The sequence below is a fragment of the Sorex fumeus genome, unplaced genomic scaffold (assembly GCF_029834395.1).
Source record: "Sorex fumeus unplaced genomic scaffold, SorFum_2.1 ptg000088l, whole genome shotgun sequence".
Lineage (NCBI taxonomy): Eukaryota > Metazoa > Chordata > Mammalia > Eulipotyphla > Soricidae > Sorex > Sorex fumeus.
Genome location: NW_026606145.1, coordinates 1,157,721 through 1,182,947, shown reverse-complemented (window position 1 = coordinate 1,182,947; position 25,227 = coordinate 1,157,721). Strand labels below are relative to the sequence as shown.

General features: G+C 43.0%; 1 protein-coding gene across 1 annotated transcript in view; it reads left to right on the top strand.

Moving 5' to 3' along the window:
* Positions 1 to 25,227, top strand: part of LOC130039570 (NUT family member 2G-like) — a 119,676-nt gene that overhangs the window by 32,055 nt on the left and 62,394 nt on the right. The window contains exon 2 of the mRNA XM_056131435.1: positions 25,046 to 25,218. Within this exon, the coding sequence (XP_055987410.1) occupies positions 25,046 to 25,218 (173 nt within the window). The remainder of the gene's footprint in view (positions 1 to 25,045; positions 25,219 to 25,227) is intronic.

Sequence of the window (25,227 nt, the reverse complement as noted above, 5' to 3'; positions counted from 1 at the left end):
ACAAATTATATTACTTCGGCATTCAAGTGTTCAGAAACAAGAGTTCTCATGACAGACAACAAAGCAGTAGTAGACAGAGAATCAATTCAATAATAGAGAGAGAATCAACTAATAGTTACCTGGGAATAAAAATAACTGAGTCACTTGGGAAGAAAAATCAGCCACTGCCAGATCGAAAGTTTGCTTCTCCCGAAAAGGAGCATAACTTGAGACCCCCATAACCATGCCACTGGACTCCTCACCAGGCTGTTTCACACGGAGCACTTCAGAGGGGGGCAGGTGAGAGCCCTCCCTGCCCCAAGAGACCCAGCTCTGACAGCCAAAATCTCCACAACCCTACCACCCTACTGCCATGACGCTCTGGGGTCATTCCCCACGTGCTCAAGTGGAGTCTCACACGTGAGTGAACATATTCCTGGAAACAGCATAAAACACCCCCTGCCCAAACTCCATAATTACCACACCACATTTGATGTGGTTCAGATAGTAGGAACAAATCATAGAGGGAAATATATATGCATATATATATTTCTTCACAGTTTCCTATATGAATAATGTTTGTAAGCATTTTCAGCAGTACTACGTAACAGACAATATGAAATATATTATTTCTGTTGTGTTTGGGACAGGGATTGGGGCTTGGGATGGAAACATCCTGAATTTGGTGGTGGTAATATGTAATGGTGGTGGGATGGGTGTTTGAATATTCACGATCACAATCATCCTGTTGATCATAGATTGCCTTGAGCAGGCACCAGTAACTTTTCCTTCGTCCTAGCCCCGAGATTCGAAAAAGTGCCACATTCAAGGCTCTTTCAGGTTTAGGGGAATGAGACCCAACATTTTTACTGGCATTTGGCATATTGGGTATGCAACGGGGAGTTTGTGAGTTTGAATATTAAATGTAATCAAATATTGTGAACTAACTTATAAAATAAAAAAAAAATCTTGACTTTCTTACTGAATACATTTAGCAAGGGCTAAATTATGTACCATTGCATTTCTAACATAAAAGCTCTGCTTTAATTTTTTAATTTTTTATCTCTGTAAAATGTTTTATCAAGTATAAAACTACAAGTGCCATAAGAATTATCTTTGCAGATATTTGTAAGAATCTATTTTGGCTCTGTAAAAATACTTGATGTTGCTGAGGTTTCTTGTGCTCTACACTACATAGATGTTCTACACTAGAACTTTGTAGAAAAAAATTTATTTCTTGTGGGTGAGGAGGCCATCTCATGTGGAAGACAGGGTAGCAGAATGCTTGCTACATGACAATGTTATGTCCCCTTCTACTCATGCAGTGCAACTCCTTCCACAAGAGCGCATGCAATGGTGTTATGAAATAACATGAAAACCTGGTCACAAGGTCTCTCATGCCATTTACCAGATATTTGCAACATAGTTCTAATAATAAAATAGTAAAGGTATTTAGAAACCTGTTTTAAAAACCACCTTTTCTCAAATTCTAACACATGAACAGACAAGACAACATTGTGGTAAAGCAAAAGAGACAAAACCAAGTTTCCAGTGTGACAAAGTTTAAATCTGAAACACAGGTACAATAAATTTTGCAAAGGATCAACGATTTTACATACAATTAAATATCCTATGATACAGAGTAAACTAGGCAGAAAGTCTGCTCTGTATTGCAAATTAACCGGGATACACTCTCCAGCCTTCAAAATTTAATTTCTAGGAAGACAAATGTTAAAGGGTTTAATAAAGCATTCACTTAGATGATTATGAACAAGCAAGACTTTTGGGCCGGACCTATAGTACAGCAGCAGGACATTTGCCTTGCATGTGGCTGGCCGGGTTGGATCTTTGGCATCCCATATGGTCCCCTGAGTAATGCCAGGAGTAATTCCTGAGTGCAGAGTCAGGAGTAACCCTGAGCAATGCCAGGTGATCCAAAAAGCTAGGAAAAACAAAACCAAAAACACATAAAAAAAAAACCACAAAAGAAAACAAAATAAAAAAACCAAGACTAGTTTTGGACATAGTAACAAAGCTGACACATAATAAAATCATCTTCATATATTGCACTTTCAGGTACTTTGCAAAATAATTAGCAATATCATTTAACACTGATTACAATAGTTTCCCACAGTTCTTGCTCAATTATTTAAAAAAAATTTATATTTATAAAGTTGTTCACAATACTTTATTACATACATTCACTATTTCAACACCAATCCTACCACCATTACACCTTCCCACCATCATTATTTCGAATTTTCCCACCCCCACCCAAGCCTGCCCCAAAGGCAGTGGCTAAATAATCGATTTTATATTGCTTATTATAAATAATAGACTTAAAATTATCCAAAGAGACTTCCTTAGAGGAAAGTGTGTGAAATTTGTTGTATCTCAACATTAAGCCCCTCTATAGGAAATGACTAACATGTTGTTATAGGTTGAGCCTTGTATACATATATATATATATATATATATATATATATATATATACAGATCAGTTGCCTTCTACCTTACATCTCATCAAATGTAAATCTCTGACTTCTTTATTTATTATGATGATAACTGATGCTACTTGGCTCAGTGTTTGGGTAACTCCCAGCATTATTTGGGGAACCATGTGTTGCTAAGGACAGAACCGAGGGCTCACATATGTAAAACATGCACAACAGTCCTCTTAGCCATCTCCCTGATGATCCTTCCTTATATTTATGGGAGGTGACTTGCACTAAATTTTGAGAATGGGGCGAGGTTTAGGTAAGCTTCCCAGTTTAGTGGGGTTTTTTGAGTATTAGAAATGATGCTTTCTGAAATGCTCTCATTCTTTTTCTTCTTATAGTTTGTTGTGGGACTTCTCTTTGTCTTTATTCCCCCCATCCTATTCAATTTTGTTTTTATCCTTAGGACTTTTACTTTGCATGTGGGCCCTGGTCTGGGAAGGGATCTTTGGTAGGTCACTTTCGACTGTTCATGAGGCTAGACTAGACCAACTCTTTCGAGTCTTTCTAATCCTGCCTATTTCTTATGTCATCATGACATGGGTACACCTTTTCTAGTGCCAATAACTATTCTCAAATTGGCTGGTTGTATTTTTCATTAAAGTTCCTTTTTTGAAGGGGTGGCAGACCCTATCAGATGCAGCCTTTTATTCTCCCTGGCTTCTCCTTTATTGAGACCTCTATTTACATGCAGGTTTTGTGGCCATTGGTGATTTGCTAGTATTCATTTGTAGTTTGTGGTTCCTTTTGTTATGAACTTTGCCCGAGTTTTCTTATTTCTCTAGTTCCTTTAGATAGAATAAATGCTTTTCTTTGAATGCACAAGGATATTAAACTACAAAGGGCAAAATATCGTTGTGAAAGATATAGATAGGGCTGGTGATAACCAATTTCTATATGGGGACAGTCCCTGGCATTGCCCAGGTACCTAGTGGTACTCAAGCCCTGTGCTGGAGGCCCCTGTTGGCCCTGCAGTGTGTGGTGTCAGGAAGTGTTGGGAATGAGCCCAGGCCTCCCATGTGCAAGGCATGTTCTCTACTACTGGATCCATTTCTCCAACGCAAGAACCCATTTTTTTATTTTACCTGTTAGTCAACATTTTTTTTGACAGGGCTTGGGGTGGTATTTAGGTTTGGGGATCATATCCAGTATTGATTAAGGTTTATTACTACGATTTTTAAATTAAATCACCATGAGATACACCGTTAGAAAGCTGTTCATGGTCCAGTTTCAGTCATACAATGTTCTGACCCCCATCCCTCCTCCAGTGTAGATTTCCCACCACCAGTGTCCTCCAGTTTCTTACTGCCACCCTCAACTCCCAGCCTACCTCTATTGTAGACAGTTTTCCTCTATCTCTCTCTCACACACACACACTATAGTTTGCAATATAAATATTGAAAGGTTATCGTATTTGTTCCTTTACCTACTTTCAGCACTCAGTTATTATCCGAGTAATCATTTACAACTATCCTTGTCATAGTGGATTCTTCTCTATCCCAACTCTAAGTACTTTCCTAAAGGGATCACTCCTAGCAGTGCTCACGATGTTGTGCTTCCATATATGGTGCTAGAGATCAAACTGGGGTTGGTTGTGTTCAAGGCCACTTTTTTTTTAATATTTCTTGACCCTCAACTTTTTAATTAATTATTTTTTGAGAGAAGGTGGGATTGCCAAGAATATAAATCATTACCTCATACATTACAAGCATGTATATCATGCATATATACACATGTATATCACTGAGTAACAACTAGGCTGGTAGTACAATATGAGGACCTGAGATAATTCAGACCTGTTTTGTGGACCATGTGGTATCAGGGATTGAACTGGGGTTGGGCACATATAAGGCATGCACCTTAACGTCTACTGTCCATCTGGCCCCCATCTAATCTTTTAAATTGCAATAAAATACAGCTTTAAAAAATTCCAGAATATACCTATTTCTTATATAGTAATTAAAAAATACAAATTAGTCAAATTCATATCACCCATAGTTTCAGGAATCACATATATACCACTGATATCTATTTATATCTCTATCTATCTATCTATCTATCTATTACTCTTCTTACACATTTCATCCCATCTAACTTATTTCCAGACATCTTGGAAAATTTTAATTATCAATAATAAAGTATATTTTGAAAAAGTTGGAAGACTGACCAAAAGTTTAAACGCTTCTATTCATGCCAGTAGTCAAAGGTAAGACTTCCGGGTCTTCTCTTATTTGAGGGATGTTTTTGGTTTCAGGGAACCAGGGGAAGAAACGTAAGTGAATTTTGGGTAAGTGGATATCAGGTTGACTATACGGATTCTCCTGGTAAGAGAAGCAGAGAACTCCTGGAACTGGAGGAACCATTCAGGGAACTAGGACTAGACCCAGACTCTGCACCTTTTTGTGAACTCAGTCCACAGTAATGTGTTTATTTTCTTCTTAAACTGACTTACTCTTTCATTCCTAGTGACTCAAATCTTTTCTTCCTGATATTTCTGCTTACCTTTTTAGGTTCCCTATTAGAGAGCCTGGCAAGCTACGGAGAGTATCCTGACCACATGGAAGAGCCTAGGAAAATCCCCGAAGTGTATTTGATAAGCCAAAAACAGTAACAATAAGCCTCACAATGGAGACATTACTGGCGCCCGCTTGAGAAAATTCTCTGCTTGGGAGGACAGTGCTACAATGCTGTAGTAGATCAGTAACATGTTGTTACAGGTTGAGCATTGTGTGCTAATATATATATATATATACATATAATTATTTTTTTATCAAGATCGGTTGCCTTCTACCTTACATCCATCAAATGTGGTGTGCTACTCTTGGTATATCAGTGGCACACAGTATGAAATGCCCAGGAATTCTAAAATTTTAAATATGGCGCTAGAGCTGAAGTTAAATTTTTAACTGGATGGTGGTTTGCAGTTCGGAAGCATCTCTGTATCATGTTGGCTCTCTTCCAAAATTTATTTGTGAGTCTCTGGATCATGGTCATTAATGAGCTTAAAAAGGTCACTACTTTTTTTCTATTTTAAGGAGCAAACAATGAATTCCTAAGCTGGAGACTTCCTCCAGTCAGGAAGTGAGAGAAATACAGAACAGAGCTACTTCTAAATTTACTCAATAACACTAAAATTTAAACCACAAGAAAATCTCAAAAATAAACTATTCCTAAGTGTAGTCTATTTTGGTGTATAACTTTGCCTTTCAACTAAGTGAAACTGACTGAAATTAGTTAACACATAACTTTATTTTACAGCTATATAAGTCTAAACTCTCCTTCCCGCCCCCCCCCCACCATTTTTTAAATGACAATGCCGCCCATGAAACTCCAAACAGGCTTGAATTTATAAATAGCAAATTTCATGGATTGTGCTAGAAGCTCTTCTCAGACTGTCATCCCCTTTTATTTTCTTCGAATTCAAGTTTTTCTGTAGAGTTTAGTTCTGGGAATCCCTGTTTTCCAAAAGTTACCACAAAATAATATTTACTTATGTATTTCAACAGAGAATTCCTCAGAGTATATATTTTTCTCCATTAGAACACTAAACATCAAAATTGAGTCTTAACCCAGTAAAGCTGGAATCATTAAAGTTTCGTCGATTCGTCAATTGCCTCGAGCAGGCCCCAGTAACGTCTCCTTCATCCTGGCCCTGAGGTTATATTCAAGGCTCTTTAGGAGAATGAGACCCATCATTGTTACTGGTATTTGGCATATTGGGTGCGCCACGGGGAGTTTGCCAGACTCTGCCGTGTGGGCAGGCTACATTCGGTAGCCTGCCAGTTTGTCAAAGTAGGAATGAGATGTCATAATAAGATGTCGAGCGGCCGCGAATGAGGCCGCGCGGTTCCGGGAGCTGGTTTTTATAGTCTCAGAGTCTTGGCCGCTGATGGGATTACACGGCGCCAGGGGGCCAGTTGGTGGGTGTGACCCCCGCCTACTGGAATTTGGAGGATCTGGGTGGAGGATGCTCGACTCCAATCCGAGTAGGCTTGGAGATCTCGGCCCCGGAACCCACGTGGCTTTGTCCCTCTGCCGGTACCTTCAGGTGTGCGGAGAGTGGTCTCAGCATGGTGGTGGCTGGTCCTGGAGGTCTTCGGCTGCCGGGGCCCTGGCCAGGGCGGGGAGAAAAGCTCAACCCGCTCCCCTCCAAGGGGCTCCGGCGAGGAATAGCCAGGCGCGGGGGCAGGAGACTGCGCTCTTCTCCTCCGGGAGCTGGTTTTTATAGTCTCAGAGTCTTGGCCGCTGATGGGATTACACGGCGCCAGGGGGCCAGTTGGTGGGTGTTGGTTTAAGTTGCCAAAAATGTTTAAGTTGCCAAAAACCTGACGTGATTCTAAATATTTTAAACATTTTGGTCTACTTTCCTTTCTTCAATCTAAATTAGAAGCTACTGATATTCATGACTTCACAGTCTGAGCTTTATTAATGATGCAGCTTTCCTTGAGGGCTTCTACTTCTGCTTTCAATCTCGCTCTAACTTTCTAGCCTTTACACACAGAAAATTGGACAAACTGACTGCACACATGTGCAAACTCACATACACACACATGCATACTCACAGTCTGTTGATTGAGTTTGCTGCTTCTCTGATCCCTCCCCACTCCAAATGGCCAGAAGACTTGAAGGTAGACCAAGAAAGATAGGGTGTTCCCCAGGGCAAGTGGAGCCCTATTGGCCTACTGAGACCATCCAGTGTCCCTTCAGACTCCCCCCCACAACTTCAAATGCCCCTCTGCCCTGTCTGTCTCTTAGGGAAACAGGTCATGAAAGAGCTCTCTTGGCATCAATTTGGCAAAGATAAATCATGAACAAGTAATTACTAAACCAAGACAGTGGTACATAAGCATTCTCAGCTTTTCTAGTTCTGAGCGAGGCATTTTCTCAGCAAACCAGGAGTCTCAAGGTGGCGGTCTTTCTGCAGTTTAAGTTGCAAAGGTGGAGGGGCTGCAGCCTGCTGAAGAAGAAGGAGGGCGGTGGGCACCACCGACAATAGGGAGGCAGGGAGAAGGTGGGAAGGGGTGTATACCAGGAATATTGGTGCTGGGAAATGTACACTGGTGGAGGGATGGGTGTTTGATCTTTGTGTGATTGTAATCCAAACATGAAGGCTTGTACCTATCTCATGGTGATTCAATAAAATTTAAAAAAGGACACCTCTCTCTTTAGAGAGAGAAAACCAAAAAGTATTTCTCTTATCTCATGTCTCAGATTAGCTCATTTTTACCCTATTTCTTGGGTCTAAATCAGTGTTTCAAAAAAAACAAACTCAAAATCTCAAAAGCCCAAGTGTTGGAATTTTCTGTATTAGCCCTTTAAGTCCATATATTTTGAGAATAAGAAGTGTAAAGTAAGAATTTCTCAATGTTCCTTGGGCAGGGAGGGCTTTCATCCGCCCCCCCTTGGGGTGCCTGGAGTGAAACAGCTTGGCTCAGAGTCTGGTGGCATGGCTATGTCAGGTGTCATGTTACTCCCTTCCAGGAGAAAAAGCTGGGACAAAGCCCTGGTAATTGAAAGCCTCCAACCCAACTGCCACCATACTCAAGGCTGCTCCCCACATGCTCAGGCTGACTAGTGAACATATTCCTGGACCACGCCACACATCATAAGACACTCCATACCCATTCTCCATAAGTACCACACCACATTTGATGTGTGCCTACAAATAGTAGGCAAAAAATCATTTTGGGAAATATATATATGCGTATATACATATTTTCTGATATATAAACGAAAGCTCATATCACTGAACCTTTAATAACATGTTAGTGATATCCTAATGTATGTTTTAATGGCCCCTGCCAAAATAAAACAATCTTCACACTGTTTCCTCTTTGGAGACATTCTTGTAGCATTTTCAGTGGTTTTTCAAAACAGACAATACAAAACATATTATTTCAGTTGTGTTTTGGGCTGGAGCAATAGCAAAGCAGGTAGGGCATTTGCCTTGCATACAACTGGCCCGGCCAAGAAGGGTTCGATTCCTTCGCCCCTCTCGGAGAGGCTGGCAAGTTACCGAGAGTATCTCATCCACAAGGGTGAGATTGAATATAATATATATTCAATATGCCAGACACAGTCACAACAAGTCTCATGATGGAGACGTTACTGGGCCTGCCGCTTGAGCAAATCCATGAACAACTGGAGGACTGTGACCCTGTTTTGGGACAGGAACTGGGGCTTGGGATGGAAACATCCCAAATTGGGTGGTGGGAAGGTGTAATGGTGCTAGAATTGGTGTCTGAATATTATATATAATCATGTATTGTGAACTACCTTATAAAATTTTAAAAAGTGATTGTTTTTTGCTTTTATTTTTTTTTCTTTTTGGGTCACACCTGGCGATGCTCAGGGATTACTCCTGGCTCATGCACTCTGGAATTACTCCTGACGGTGTTCGGGGGACTATATGGGATGCTGGGAATCGAACCCGGGTAGGCTATGTTGGCTGCATACTAGACAAACACACTACCCGCTGTGCTATCGCTCCAGGCCCAAACATTTAAAAAAAAAAAGAATTTCTCAGCGTTCCGTGTAGGAACCTGTCAGCTAACAAGTTTCAGAGAAATGATCAAAGCAACTTGGATGATGCCAACAGAGAGGAGGAGTTCTGGTTCTCTTGCCACTAAAAAACAAACTGTCAGGGACCCCTTATGCTCTCTTCCACGGAAGCTATTAACCCCTTGCTTCCTGGGGAATGGAAATCTTGGTAAAATAACGGTGAGTTTCTGAGGATAGGAAAGAAAGACGAGTAACTCCAAAATATTTCCTCCCAGCCATCTAAGAGAGAAAAGTTGCTCACTCCACCACACGCAGAGTAATACGAAAAGAAAGTCCCAGGTCACCAGATGAAGTGGGGTAACAGGAAAGAGAAAAAGATGGTGAGCAGGGAAATGAATACCAGATCCTTGGGAATTCCCCAAAAGAAAAAGACAAACACTACACATGGGTGACTCATTAACCCTTCCCCACACTGAGTAGGTAGGTGATCAGTCTCTCCCAGGCCCCTGAGTGAGAACCATTGTGAAAGCAATGTTCAGAACAGGCAGCACTCTGTGGGCCGCTTGGGGCCAGTCCTGGCATCTGAGAATCAAACTCCATCCAGAAGGGAAACTCACTCCCCACATACTGAAAAGGACTCAGAATCCAAACCCTCCCTGGGAGAGGAGCTAGGGGCTTTCCTGGAAGTCTGTCCAGGTAAGAAGCTGTTAGGGAAGGTACCTGTTGTCAGTGAATCCCATTGATCCCTCGCCCACCTGGCCAACTTCTCCTGGAGTCTGTGGGCTGCTAAGGAAAGCTGGTACCCTCAGGCACCTTCTATAAGGACCCAGGTCTCCTTTCACCGACCAAGCCAGGAATTCCAAGTTGTCTTAGCATCATACCAGGGCCTCCAAATGTAACAGTTCGATTAGTCCATCACACCAAAACAAACTTTAGGACATTAAGCAATGAGAGTGAATTATTTCATGTCAAGTCTGACCGCAACCAGGCAATCTGCTGGAACTGTAGCCAGACAGGGGCACTGAGCACTTGACATAGGAACATTCCTGAAACCACTCACTGGGGGCAAAGAGAAGAGAAGCAAATAAATGGGGCTTCTCAACTGGTTTTGTTGTGACAATACACTAAGTTACACTGAAGCAGGAGGGGTCTTAGTTGTGGTTCCTGTTGCTGGAAATCTTTGTTATGGACACATTCTTTTAGGTACCATATATGAATTGACTAATTGTATCTGTGACCCTTCCCTACTTCTCCATCTGGGTAACAGGTGGGTGTGGGTCCTTATGCTCCATTCTGAACCAAGACTTATTACTGATGACCTATTCTTCTCTGCTAGGTTCCTAGAATGAGCCACTCAGAGTTCCTGCCTCTGGCTGTCTCCTGGTTCCCTTTGCTTAGCTCCCCTTCACATTTCTAACTTTGCTGTCACTATAGCAATACACCATGAGAAGGTATTTCTTAATTCAAGAGGTACAGCAGAAGTAGAGCAAAAGTACAATTTAACCCTTACAATATCAAAGTAGCCTGATACACCAATGGGAACAGTACATCACTGCTCAGACCACCTTGTACCCAGGGTTAAACCCAAAACTCACATGAAGCACTAGTAATAATGAAAAAAATTAAGAAATTTCACCATTCTTTGGACAGAGACAGAAGCCCAGAACACTTCTCAAGTGCTTCATAAATTCTGACACAGACTGACATGACCTAAAGCAACAAAATGCTCTTCATAACCACTGAACTACTAAAGCATCACAAGTGTCAATGAACCTACAAAAAGACTGAGGGGAGAAACAATAAGTAATTGAACAGAAGAGGTAAAGAATACAATAGTAGGACTCAGCATTAGAATGAAAGAAGCCAAAATTGAATCAGTGACACACGTGGCGGGGGGTGGGGGGAGTATGATACAGCCAGAAGTTCAACCTGGACCTTCAGGGCGAGTGCATCAGCAGCCTGCTGTTGTCTTCATTGCTGCGGTGCCTTTGGTCGGACCCCAACAACTTTGGACCAAGTTTGCCAGGAAAGTAAACCGCCAAAATTTACGTATGTGGGAGCCATACAGACAAACCACCGCTGGCTCAGCTATACAGGCTCATTTATTGGCCTTATTTTCAGAGACCCATAAATTTCGAAAGAGAACAAAAACCATAGTTAAGGGCGGTGGTGCACTGTTGGGTTGCAGGCGTGCCCTGCATGGCATATGCCAATTTCTCTGGAAAAGATGGAACCAAGGGCCATGATCCAGAGACACAAAAGAGTCTCGAACAGAGCAGCTCACTGCAGAGATGCCTCCAGAATTCAAGCCAGACCAACTTCACTGACATGCCCTGATTTGGTGGGGGCGGAAGGCAATGTCCCTCCACCTGCCCCCTAAGCCCCACCTCCCTGGAGGTTGCGAACTTTCAGAACCCAGAGAGAAGTGCAGGTAAGCGGGTTCAGAGACAACAAACTCCTTGCGTCAAGGGATAGGGGATGGGAGGGTCCCTCTCTTCCCCCATCCCCATAGGTCCCTGGATGTCATGCCCACAAACTGCCTCTGGCTGCTACTTAAGCTTCTTAATGGCCATGATCCAGAGACACACAAAAGAATCTCGAATTGAGCAGCTTGCTGCAAAGATTTCTACACACCCTACTTATCTAGAATGTTAGAATTCCAAGAGCACGCTAAGGCCCTTGTGACCACGAGACATCTTATGTGAATCATAACAAGAAATTCAAAAGGGAGCATAGGGGAGATTGTCTGCCATAGAGGCAGGGGGAGGGGTGGGAAGGTGGGGATACTGGGGACATTGGTGGTGGAAGATGTGCATTGGTGGAGGGATGGGTGTTTGATCCTTGTATGACTGAAACACAAATAGGGTAGTTTTTTAATTATCTCACAGTGATTCAATAATTTTTTTTTAAAAGACAGTACACATGTCCTCATCAATAAGCAAGAGATGGAGGCGAGAAAGATAGCAAACCAGGTAGGGCACTTACTTGCACATGACTGATCTGTTTGATCCCTTGTTCCCCATGTGGTCTGCTTAGCCAGCCAGGATTGTTCTCTGCATGCAGAGCCAGGGTAAGCCCAGAGCACCAGTGGATGTGGCCCACAAACAAATAAAAAAGAGGTCTAGAAAAGAAAAATTTTAAATAAATGATGTAAGCTATTTAACTGACAACAGAAGAGAAAAATCACTGAATTATAGAATTTCTGGAAGGACAGTAAAGAAACAAATGCAATAGTGTAGTGGGTAAGGTACTTTCTTGCATGAGGCTGACTTGGATCCAATATTCAATATCACCAAGGATCCTACAAGTCCCACCAGGAGTGACCTCTGTGTACAGAGCCAGAGCACTTAATAGCCATGAGCACTGCTAGTGTAGACCCCAAACAAAAATTAAAATGAAAAAAATCAATAAAAAACCTCCCCAAGCAAAAGTACAGATCCAAAATGGATTTATTAACACAGAAGCAAGCCAAATTAGATCTTCAGCACCCACATGTTTTCCCAAGGCCCCTGGGTGTCACTCACAATCACTGAACCAGCAGTAAGATCTGAGCTCCTCTGGGACTGATGCAAAAAAACAATAACCTAGAAATCAAACTAATATTCACAACAAATGCAAAAAACTACATGAGTCTTATCAGTAATTTTACAAAGGAAAAGGAAAGGAATCCCGGAAATGGGAAAATGCTACATGTTTATGGGTATGAAAAATTAACATTGCCCAAATGATAATGCACAAATTATACATATTTAATGCAGTTGTTCAAGATTCTGATGACATTCATCAACAATTTAGAAAAACTTTCAGTGAAATTAATACAGAATCATAAAACTCCCTGAGAACTAAAAGCAATTCTAAGAAAAAAGGAGGGAAGTATTGCTTTTCCTGACTTAATATTGTACTATAGTAAATTTTCTCGTTATAGGATGTATGGTTGTTAGTGAGACCCCAGAAATACCCAAAGGGGCCATGGGTGAATATTAGTTAACTGGAGGTGGTGGTGGTGGTGGGGATAGGCTAAGACTATAGGGTTAACCAATAAGATAGGAAGATATAGGAAGAATCAAGATTGAAAGGGGGCACATTAAAGATAAGGTCAGAAGCAACGTTGCAAAATATAGTAATCAAAACTGTGATCTATTGAAAAAAAAGCGAACTCTCCGGCCATGGGGTAGAATTGACAGCACACAGATATAACTCGCATATTTATTGAAAAATCTACGACAAAGTTGCTTGGTACATAAAGTCGGGCAGGCAAGTCCTCTTCAACTAACATGTGGGGAAAACTGGAAAATAAAATGTAAAAAAAGAAAAAGAAATACATATCTCGTATCCACCCAAACTTAACTCAAAGTGGATTATAGACTTTGAAATTGGACCATAATCCATACAATACATTTTTGAAAGCATATACAGACCTGTCTAGGAAAGGAACCTCATAGGTGTGTGCAATGGTTTGATTTTACTGGTAAAAGAAATAAAAATACAAAGGGGATTAAAACAAATGTACAAGTGATTACAGAACAAATGAAACTTGAGATAAAATTTTAAAACTGCCCTACTGAGTGGGAGAAAATATTTTCAAACATATAAAAAATAAAGCACCAATATCAAGATGTATAAAGCATGCAAAAGCTCAACAAAACGCAAATCATCACATCAAATAGGAGAGAAGTGAGAACCATCCACAAAGAAGACATACAAATGATCAATAAGTGTATGAAAACATGTTCAGTATCAACTATTACCAGGATATTGCAAATCAAAACAATGAGATATTATCACCCACCAGTGAAAATGTCATATGTCACAAAGAGTAGAAACAACCACTGTAGGCAGGAATGTAAAAAAGGTTCCCTCACCTCACTGGGAAACTGAACTCGTTCAACTTCTAGTTAAAACACGCCAGAGATTTCACCAAAACAATAAAAATATAATTTCCATATGTTTCAGAGATTTCACTTTTTGGCATTGACCCACTAAAAACAAAAAATATTAATTTGAAAAAATATATGTATACCTGTGTTCATCGAAGCACTAATTAGAATAGCCAGGATATGGAGACAACCCAAACATCAATGAAGGATGAATAAAGAAGTTCGGACACATGTGCACACATGCAGATGTCCACAATAGAATTTTACTAAGCTATTACAAAATAATGAAATCTCTGACTGGAGCTGGAATAAGTCAGAGGGATTAAGACAAAAGCCTTAATTTCAATAAGTAAGTTAGTTGAAATAAGTAAGAGAGATTAAGACAAAACTCATACAATCTCTCTCATGTGTGATATTGGGAGTCAAAAAAACAAGGAAATAGAGAGTGCCAAATATGGCAACCCCTTAACCTTGAATTCCCAGCCTGAGATTACCATACACTTGGGGGAGGAGTGGGATAAAACAAGAGGTGAAGCTGGAAGTAGCACATGGATAGTGGTGGAATGTCTTGGGCATTTTGGTGAGATGAAATGCAATGACTGTAATAATAAATACCGTTCCCCCAACAAAGCAGTGGTTAGAACAGTTGGTTATTAATTATTTGTTAACAGGGAAGGCACACATGACCTGCAAAGATTAACCTTAGACCTGTCACTCATCATCCTCATTTAGGAGGACTTGAAATGCTACCGACTGAAGTAGTGATGGTTTGCAATGAGAAAAATTCTCTCTAGCTTTCACATGACTCAAACTATGCACACAGGCTTATTATTTTAACCATCTTAGACATCCATCCTAGCCAATCAGGGCGTACAAACTCAATACATCAGGATCCTTCATGAGCTCTATTGCGGATTCACTACCAAGATCTCACCACTCTACAAAGAAGTAATCATCCATAGCAAGAGAGGGGTACGGCCGGGTGATACCATTTCACCAAAACTTCTCAGTACCACCCTCGAGAACATCATGCGACGACTGGAATGGGACAGCATGGGAGTGAAGATAGATGGTCGGCAACTACACCACCTCCGCTTTGCTGATGACATCGTTCTAATAACACCAAACATCAGCCAAGCAGCACAAATGCTGAACGACTTTGACCGTGAATGTGGAAAGATCGGACTACAGCTGAATCTTACGAAGACAATGTTTATGAGAAACAGCCTTGTTCCTGACGCTCCATTCGCTCTCAACGGAACCACCATCTCCGAATGCAACAGTTATATATACCTAGGTCGAGAAATCAACATGATGAATGACCTGGCACCTGAGTTGTGCAGGAGGAAGAGAGCGGCTTGGAATGCCTTCAAGAGCATTGAAGAAATAACTAAAAGGACAAAGAACCTCCAGCTACGAGCACATCTCTTTGATTCCACTGTTCTTCTTGAATTAACACATGCCTCAGAGACCTGAACTCTACAAAAACAGGATGAGAACGCTATTCGGGTCTCTCAAAGAGGAATCGAAGGAGCTATGCTTGGAATATCACGATTCACTCAAATGAGAGATAGAATCCGGAGTTCTGATCTTCGTCAACGCTCAAGAATCAGGGACGCTGTCTCATTTGCCAAGACATCAAAAATCAGATGGGCTGGACACGTAATGAGGTTTACAGACAACCGCTGGACTAGAGCCATTACTGATTGGATTCCACGGGACATCAAAAGATCACGTGGACGCCCACCTACAAGTTGGTCAGACTTCTTCGTCAAGACCCTGAATGATCGGTTTGAGGCTCTGCATATTCCTAGAACGAACAGATACCATTGGGCTACGCTAGCACGCAACCGGGATGAATGGAGACGTTACTGGCACCCGCTCGAGTAAAGCGATGAATTACGGGGATTAAGTGATTAAGTGATTAAGTGATTAAGACATCCATAAACTCCTTTGATGTTCAACCCACTTGGGAGCTAGATAGCAGTGGGTGCTGGTCTCCTGGTGTATTTAGGGCTCATTCAAGCCCGGAATGGGTGGAAGGGAACACAACAATCTATCTGGGGTCTCCACCTATAGAGTCGGAGTGCAAATAACCCAGAGCACAACCAACACAGCAGAGCCAGAGAATCAGAAATGAAATTCAAAGCAATGAAGGAAAAATATACAGGCATACTTATTTACTATACATATATAAAGCAATCAATGCATCACAATCTTCCTAAGTGCACATGGGATATTTGCTAGGACTGATCATTTGTTAGACCACAAAAAATTTCTTAGCAATTTCAAGAAGATCTAAAACATGCCAAGTAACGAATGTGAACACAATTGCAAGAAAGTAAAAATGAATCATAAAGAAAAATTAGAACTACATATATGCATGAAAATAAAAAAAAACTCTGAACAGCCAATGGTACGAGAATGAAAGTTAAGTGGAAATTAGAGGGGGAAAAATGAGACAAATAAAAAAGGAAACACATCTTTCTAAAACACGTGACATGCTGCAGCGTTAAGAGAAATTTCACAGCACTTAAGGCCTACGTCAAGCCCTGGCAGCCAAAAACCTCCAGATTTCAACCGCTGCCATGGTCACAGCTGCTCTTCACATGTTCAGGCAGAGCCTCACCCATGTCTGAACCTATTCCTCGACTGTGCGGCTGCATTTCATACCGGACACAACCCATCTTCCAAGAGTGGCACACCACATTTGATGAAGGCAACCAATTCTCGAGGGATATATATCTTTACATATATATATATGTATATCACTGTTACTGTCCTCCCATTGTTCATGGATTTGCTCCAGCAGCCCAGTAACGTCTCCATTTTGTGACTTGTTGTTACTTTCTTTGGCATATCGAAGAAATCGCGGGTAGCTTGCCAGGCTTTGCCTTGTGGGCGAGATACACTTAGTAGCTTGCAGGGCCTTTGAGAGGGACGAAGGAATTGAACCCGGGTTGGCCACATGCAAGCAAACGCCCTACCGCTTTGCTATCGCACCAGCCCAATATCTATTCAGAAAGGACTGAACCTTTAACAACATGCTCATAATCTCTTATAGAAGGGTTTAGTGGTTCCTGCGTGAAATACAACAATCTTCACACATTTTTCTCTAAAGAAACATTTTGGAGCATTTTAGCATTTTATTCATAACAAATTCGTAATGCCCGCCTGTCCTTCACCAACTACAAAACCAAGATGACTGCCCTCCGACATCATGATGGATCTATCACATCTTCCAGAAGGGCAATGGAGAATATTATTCATGACTTCTACTCAGATCTCTTTAATAGCCACATCCACTTGCCCACATACCACATACCACATGATGGATATGTCGTTCCCAATGTTCTCCCTTCCGAAATCCAACATACCATCTCGTCGATAAAGAAACAAAGAGCACCTGGCCCAGACAAGATCAGACCTGAACACCTGAAGAACTTACCATCAGTACTCATCAATACATTGGCTCGACTCTTCACATGCTACCTGTCTGAATGCAAGGTTCCATCCCAGTGGAAAACCAGCAGGACTGTACAGCTATACAAGAAAGGAGACATCCATGACATTGGCAACTATCGCCCAATCTGCCTATTATCTGTCATCTACAAACTATTCACTCGAGTCATCCTGAATAGGATTAGCAGAACACTAGATGAAGAACAACAATGTGAAAAAGCTGGATTCCGAAAAGGATTCAGTACCATCGACCATATCCACACAATAAACAAGCTCATTGAGGTATCTCAGGAGTTCAAGATGCCGCTCTGTCTAACGTTCATTGATTTAAAAAAGGCCTTTGATTCTGTTGAGACGAAAGCGGTCATGGAAGCCCTAGCCAATCAGGGCGTACAAACTCAATACATCAGGATCCTTCATGAGCTCTATTGCGGATTCACTACCAAGATCTCACCATTCTACAAAGAAGTAATCATCCATATCAAGAGAGGGGTTCGGCAGGGTGATACCATTTCACCAAAACTCTTCAGTGCCACCCTCGAGAACATCATGCGACGACTGGAATGGGACAGCATGGGAGTGAAGATAGATGGTCGGCAACTACACCACCTCCGCTTTGCTGATGACATCGTTCTAATAACACCAAACATCAGCCAAGCAGCACAAATGCTGAACGACTTTGACCGTGAATGTGGAAAGATCGGACTACAGCTGAATCTTACGAAGACAATGTTTATGAGAAACAGCCTTGTTCCTGACGCTCCATTCGCTCTCAACGGAACCACCATCTCCGAATGCAACAGTTATATATACCTAGGTCGAGAAATCAACATGATGAATGACCTGGCACCTGAGTTGTGCAGGAGGAAGAGAGCGGCTTGGAATGCCTTCAAGAGCATTGAAGAAATAACTAAAAGGACAAAGAACCTCCAGCTACGAGCACATCTCTTTGATTCCACTATTCTTCCTGCATTAACATATGCCTCAGAGACCTGGACCCTACAAAAACAGGATGAGAACGCTATTCGGGTCTCTCAAAGAGGAATTGAAAGAACTATGCTTGGAATATCACGATTCACTCAAATGAGAGATAGAATCCGGAGTTCTGATCTTCGTCAACGCTCAAGAATCAGGGACGCTGTCTCATTTGCCAAGACATCAAAAATCAGATGGGCTGGACACGTAATGAGGTTTACAGACAACCGCTGGACTAGAGCCATTACTGATTGGATTCCATGGGACATCAAAAGATCACGTGAACGCCCACCTATAAGATGGTCAGACTTCTTCGTCAAGATCCTAAATGATCGGTTTGAGGCTCTGCATGTTCCTAGAACGAACAGATACCATTGGGCTACGCTAGCACGCAACCGGGATGAATGGAGATGTTACTGGCACCCGCTCAAATAAAGCGATGAATAACGGGGATTAAGTGATTAAGTGATTCATAACAAATAATGCAAAATAAATTATTTTGGTTCTGCTATGGGGCAGGGGTTGGGGTTTGGGGTGAAAACATCCGAAATATGGTAGTGGGAATGTGTAATGGTGTTGGAATTGGCGATCAAATATAAAATCTAATCAAATATTGTGAACTAATTTTTAAAAATAAAATTAAAAATAAGAAATAAGAAAATTCTCAAATGAAAGGAAAAATTAGCCAATTCACCAGGTGGTTCTGGAAGAATAAACAAAATTGACAAGAAAAAAATATCCAAAGATGAATAGCCTAAGATGCCGTGTGGGCAGGATACTCTCAGTAGATTATCGGACTCTCTGAAATATATAAATATATGTAATATTTATATATTTATTTATGGGCTGGAGCGATAGCACAGCAGTAGGGTATTTGCCTTGCACGCAGCCAACATGGCCGACCCGAGTCCGATTCCTCCAACCCTCTCAGAGAGCCCGGCAAGCTACCGAGAGTATCTCACCTGAATGGCAGAGCCTGGGAAGCTACCTTGTATTTGATGTGCCAAACACAGTAACAACAAAGTGTCCAATGGAGACGTTACTGGGCCCGCTCAAGCAAATCGATGAACAATGGGAGGACAGTGATAAAATATTTATATATTTATATACAAATATATATTTCCTCTATCATTTGTTGCCTACTGTCTGAAACCCATCAAATATGGTGTGGTAATAATGGAAAATGAGTAGGGATGTGACCAGGAATATCTTCACTCGTATGTGAGGCTCGGCCCAAGCATGTGGAAAGCGGCCTGGAGTGTGGTGGCAGTTGGGTAGTGGAGCAAGAATATAGGTTCCAAAAGACCTAGTGATTTCACATTTGCATGTTCCTACCAAAACCCCTTAATAGAAAAGTCAAAATGATATATGCACTCCTATATTCACTGCCGTGCTAAGTACAATACTCAGAAAAACCCCAAATGGACACATAAACGGATAAAGTTGTAGTATAAACACAAACAACAGAACCCTACTCAGCTACAAGAAAAGGTAAAATCTTGCAGACTCCTGCAATTTGGATGGATGGAGGGCATCCTGACAAGCAAAAGAATTCAGAGAAAGGACAAATATTGTAGGATCTCAGTGCTATAGCACAGCGGGTAGGGCGTCTGCCTTGCATGCAGCCAACATGGCCGACCCGAGTTCGATTCCTCCGCCCCTCTCGGAGAGCCCGGCAAGCTACCGAGAGTATTCAATATGCCAGACACAGTAACAACAAAGTCTCCAATGGAGACGTTACTGGGCCCGCTCAAGCAAATCGACGATAAACAAAAGAAAGTAATTAAAAACTCCTGAATGAAAAGATGTCTTTACTTTTGATTACAAAAGAAAACCTCAGTCAAGGAAGAAGCAGACTGAAGGTGATCTGAGGACAATGGTGGGGAAAGGCACCCAGGTCGAGAGTTACTGATGACAACATGTATGACCTTAGTTGTGTGATGCACATATAACATGCAGAAAACCACATCCCATGACCGCTACACAGGTGCCAAAGTTTTCAAACACACCAACACTGGACCTTCACAACTCAGGTTGAAGAACACCCCTCATTCTGTGCCCTGGGAAAGAATCCATAAGAGTTTCCATGACTCGCTACTCCCAGGAGAGATTGGACACACTCAATAAGCTTCTGCCTTGTCTGCCCAGTTCACCATCATCCTTCCCTCTGGAATTTCTCAAGATTCTTTCCAATTGCTCTTTGCTCTCCCCTTTCTACAGCATATATTTCTCATCCTAACAAATTCTTCGTGGGATGAAGGAAACTGAATTAGTGCAGCCATGATACCAGAACCACCACCACCACCACAGGTTCCTCATATTTGATGGATCATCAAGCTCAGCTTGATCTGCTGGGCCCAAAATTTCACTAGCTGCTTCCTGAAGTAAACAATCTGAAATCCCTGTCTCTGTCATCTGGCCATACTACTGCTTTCTTGGAACTGGTAATCACCATACTTAAACTCAAACAGATCTGGGATTGCAGCATTACACCCATGTACTTGTGAGCTGACAATGGCTGGACACCTCTCCCTGGTCTCTATAAATGAAGTGTCTGTGTCCAAAAATACTACAGATGATGAACACACATTTAAGAGGTTTTTAAGGCATTACAATATACAAAAACATAGTTTCACTGTCAGTTTTGTAAGCTCAACTGAACCTTACACACCTCTGTCGATATTTGCTTAATTCTTGCATCTCCTGCCAACCAGGCTACCAATTGCACAACAATTGGATGTCAGATTATGATTGTTTCAATATTTTAAGTCACGAAAACTGTTTCATTTATTGATGAGGGAATAGTGATGGAACCTAATTATTGGTTTCTAAAACGCTTTGGGAAACAAAGGTGAAGCTTTTCTATGTATGTATTTTCTATGTATGTCAGAGCTTCCCATTTTCCCCGACTTTTTTCATGTTCAAGGGCTAAAGTTTTCAATAAGGAAAAACTTTGTGTTTGCTTTTGCATCCTACACAAAAGTTCCACATGTAGGGCTTTGTTTGCTCTTGCTGTTTTATTACTGTTGTATTTTGGGATTCTTTTGTTTTGGTTTGAAGCCACACTGGCTGTGCTGAGGAATTCCTTTGCACTCAGGAATTACTCTGGCGGTACTCAGGGTACCATCTGGGATGAAGAGGATGGAAGCCAGGTTGGCCATATGCAAGGTAATGGCCCTCCCCCGCTGCACATTCGCTCCGACCCCAAGTAGCAGTCTGAATGGTCCCAGGAGTCCTTTACCACCCTAGCTCTCAGCGTCCAGATCCGGAACCGATCTGGCGCAGGTGTGCGGCGCTGCCACAGCCTGGGGGATACGCGCCCCCGAGACAGCTGGACAGTGCCACATACCCCTCTGTTGAGCCTGACATAGGCGTGGGTGCGACTATCCCAAAAGGAATCATTACTCCCATAGCTTGTAGGACGTTGGCAGTTGCAGACCCCGCGAGAGATGCAGGTGCGCGTGCGTGTCCGTTACCTCTAACTGCTTAGAACTGAGCCACGACAGCCCCAGTGCGCGCGCACCTACAGGCTGCAGTGGTGCAAATGTCGGCCAGTCATGCACGAGATTGGTGGCTTTTCAGGCATAACAAGGATTCAGTCAGGGACTGCAGAAGTTCATGCTGTGTGGATGGAGTCTCCTGAACAAGAGAGAAGCCGTTTGACCAATATAAAGAAATCACTACACATGCCAGCTGGTAGAACGTACATGTACTTCTAACCAGAGTGGAAATCAGTTATGAGTTCATAAAAAGGAGATCCTTAGGATTTTCAGTTCATAGTACATGTCTAGAAATATGTTAACAACAGAAAACCAGTTTGGTGTGGGAGAGAACATTGTACTTACAAGGCGAAGTTGAAGGGAACACCCAGCCATGCATTAAAAACACATCATTGAGCCTCTGGCAAAACTTAGCTTTGAACCACTAAAGATATTCCTCGACTCAACATTATATTTAGGAGGCAAATCATCCATAAAATGTATTGCAAATGCAAAGAAGTAAGTTTGAGCTTCGTAGCTGTTTTAACATGAAACTTCATGGCTATTCCAGGAGGGATAAGAGATTCCAGTAGAAAGAAACATTGAAAAAGCTAGTCAAACATGTTAGACAATTCCACATTACTTTCATTCCTAGGGATTGGACCCTAATGAAGGATTAGCAAAACAAACAAACAAAAAAGCAAAACCCACTGTGTTTGCTTGGGAAAACTCCTTTTAGTTTTTGACCTCCATGGGTTCACAAGTCACAAATGACTGAATATTGCAAACACAGAGTAGACCCTGTTGAAGGAGGTCAACAGGAAGAGAGGAAGGAGAGAGATTTGAGGGGCACACAACTAGACTGGTGGATAAAGTATTGAGATACAGCGAAGACCAAGCCAACCTGTGTGGTGAGAATCGGGAAACTTTGTCTTAGTGGCTGGAAGAGGCCATGTGAGCTGCTCTGCCATTGAGCAGTTTGAAGGAAAGTTATGGTTCTGGCCGTCCAATCAGAGCCCTTCATGGAATGTTTCCCCAGCCAGGCCCTCCTGGCCCTCTCCTCCCCCACTGCAGAATGTCTTGGGCCCAAGATTCTGAGGTTTGAATTCAAACTTCACCCTCACCCACTCGGATCCTGAGCGTTTGCGTGAGCAGTTCACTCTCTGATCCTGGTCCTGATTTTTGCCGTTGTGAAGGCTGATAAACTGCAGTGGCCTCTGGCCACGTCTATGGCGATGGCGTCAGGAGGAGGTAAGCCTGTGAGGGTGTCTGTGTATGTGAGTAAGTCTCTGTCACCCTGAAATCCATTGGGTTCATAGTCACCCTGACTGGGAACACCATATTTTGAGTGGGTGAAAGAGGAGAAAGACCTGGGCTCCATAGATATCTCACCTGTACAGCAAAGGGAGCCCAGGAGAACCTGAGGGGTCTGGGAGGGCATCGTTGGAGGTGTGTCAAATTACCTGGGGGTAGGTCATTGGTATGGACAGAGGGAGGCAGCAGGCATATGGCTGCTTTATATTTGAGTGTCCTGCTGGTGGATGGGGGAACAGGGCCATTTGTCATGTGTCTGGAGGGACTGTTTTGTGGTGGCACAGGAAAGACCCAGGCATGCTGAGTCCATGTCTCCTCCTGTGCTCTAGAATAAGTTTAGAAGTAATTAGACTTGGGCTGAGTTCAACCTGATTTGGACAGCTCAGCACAGATGGTCCAGCCTGAGCCTTGTTGAGTGAGGCTGTCTGTGTGTACTTCTGCCATGATGCGTCCTCCCCAGAGCTGGGCTGCAAGTGACTAACTGCCACAGTCAGAGCCTGACACTTCTGCAGACTTAAACTCTCTGCTGGCTGAGCCCAGCAGCTGCCTTGGGTCAGCAGGTTGGGAGACAGCGTAGTTATGACTCAGATTCCTGAGTTATTCTGGATTGTTCTCATTTTGGTGAAGTTTGTTCTTCCATGGTCTGGCATCTCATGGTGCAGCCCCAGCAAGCATTTCAGCTCTGAGGTGAAGATTGATTGAGAATTGCCATCCCTCACAGACAAGGGATAAATGGATGTGTGAGTCTATGTGTGAGTTTGTGAGAATGAGTGTGTGTTTCTGTGTGTGTGTGTGTGTGTGTGTGTGTGTGTGTGTGTGATATGTGGGGTTTTCCTGAGAAAAGTCTGTGAAGGTCTGTTCCTTGAGGAGAGGTGGAGTGTACTGAGGCAGAAAGAGCATCGTCAGAGCAGTTGGAGACATCAGGGACTCTGTCCTGAGCATGATGCGCACAGGCTCTGGGTCGTCTCTAGTGCGAGTCTCTGTGTGAATTCCACCTGAGTAACGATGGTGGCAGACAATTTTCTTTCCTGGCACCTGGTTTATGCCTGATGTTAATTATCCTGTATCTGTCTCTGGGATAAAGTCTTAGATTATTTAGAAGATGTTACCAATTTTCAATCTAACATGATCAGCAGCTCCAGAACTCTGGAAACATCCGCAAGTGTCTGACTGGTGAAATCTCTGGCCATTTCCACACCTGCTGCCATCCCTGATGGAACTCTCCCAGAACACAAGAACCCTAGCCTTAGGATCTCCACGAAATATAACCCAGCTGGAGGGGAGGTATGGCCTGTGCCAGGGACACAGGGCTGAGACAGGGCACACCACCTCATTCCTTTCAAAGGGCCTGATCTAGAGATGGTTGGGCCAGTGAGGCCTTGCTTCCCCCCACACCGTCTCCCTCTCACTCCCCTCCCTCCTCTCCACAGTGTCTCCTGTGCTGCTCCCAGAGATGACCATGAACCTTGGGGTCTCCGGCTCTGCTTTCCGGGTCTTGCCCTTTCTCAATCCAGGGCTCCCCCAGCCACCACCCTGGGAGCCCATCCAGATGCCCCCTCTGGTGACCTCGGCCATTGCTCCTGGCAACCCTCTGGTACTGTCACCTTTCCCCATGATGCCTGTGGTGGCAGGAGCTGCCAGCCATGGTCCCCGCGTTCCTGAACCTTGCAAGGTCATCATCCAGGTCAGCCCTGAGGTGGGGCTTGTGGAATCAGCCCAGAACCAGCCTGTCATCCTGACACAGGCTTCACTCAACTGGGGGGGCCCAGAAGTTCCATCTGCCGTGAATGGGCATCCTGCCCCCGTCTACTTGGTGTCATCTGTGCCGGAGACCGTTATGCCTACCCCAGCTACTACTGTCACCCAGGCTGGGACAGGAGACCATCCTCCTCAGGCTCCACTGCCAGTGGCCCAGGTGGTTCCCATCATCCTCCCATCCAGTGGTGGACCACTGCCCCAGTGGGTTTGTGGTGAGAGTGGTCCCGCCAACACCCGGAACCAGGCATCACCTGAAACCTCCAGCAGGCCCAGTAGCGTCTACGAGAACTTTCGGCGCTGGCAGAACTTCAAGGCCCTGACCCGGAGGTACCTTCCTCAGACTCCGGACACTGAGGCCGTTTCCTGCTTCCTCATGTAAGCCCC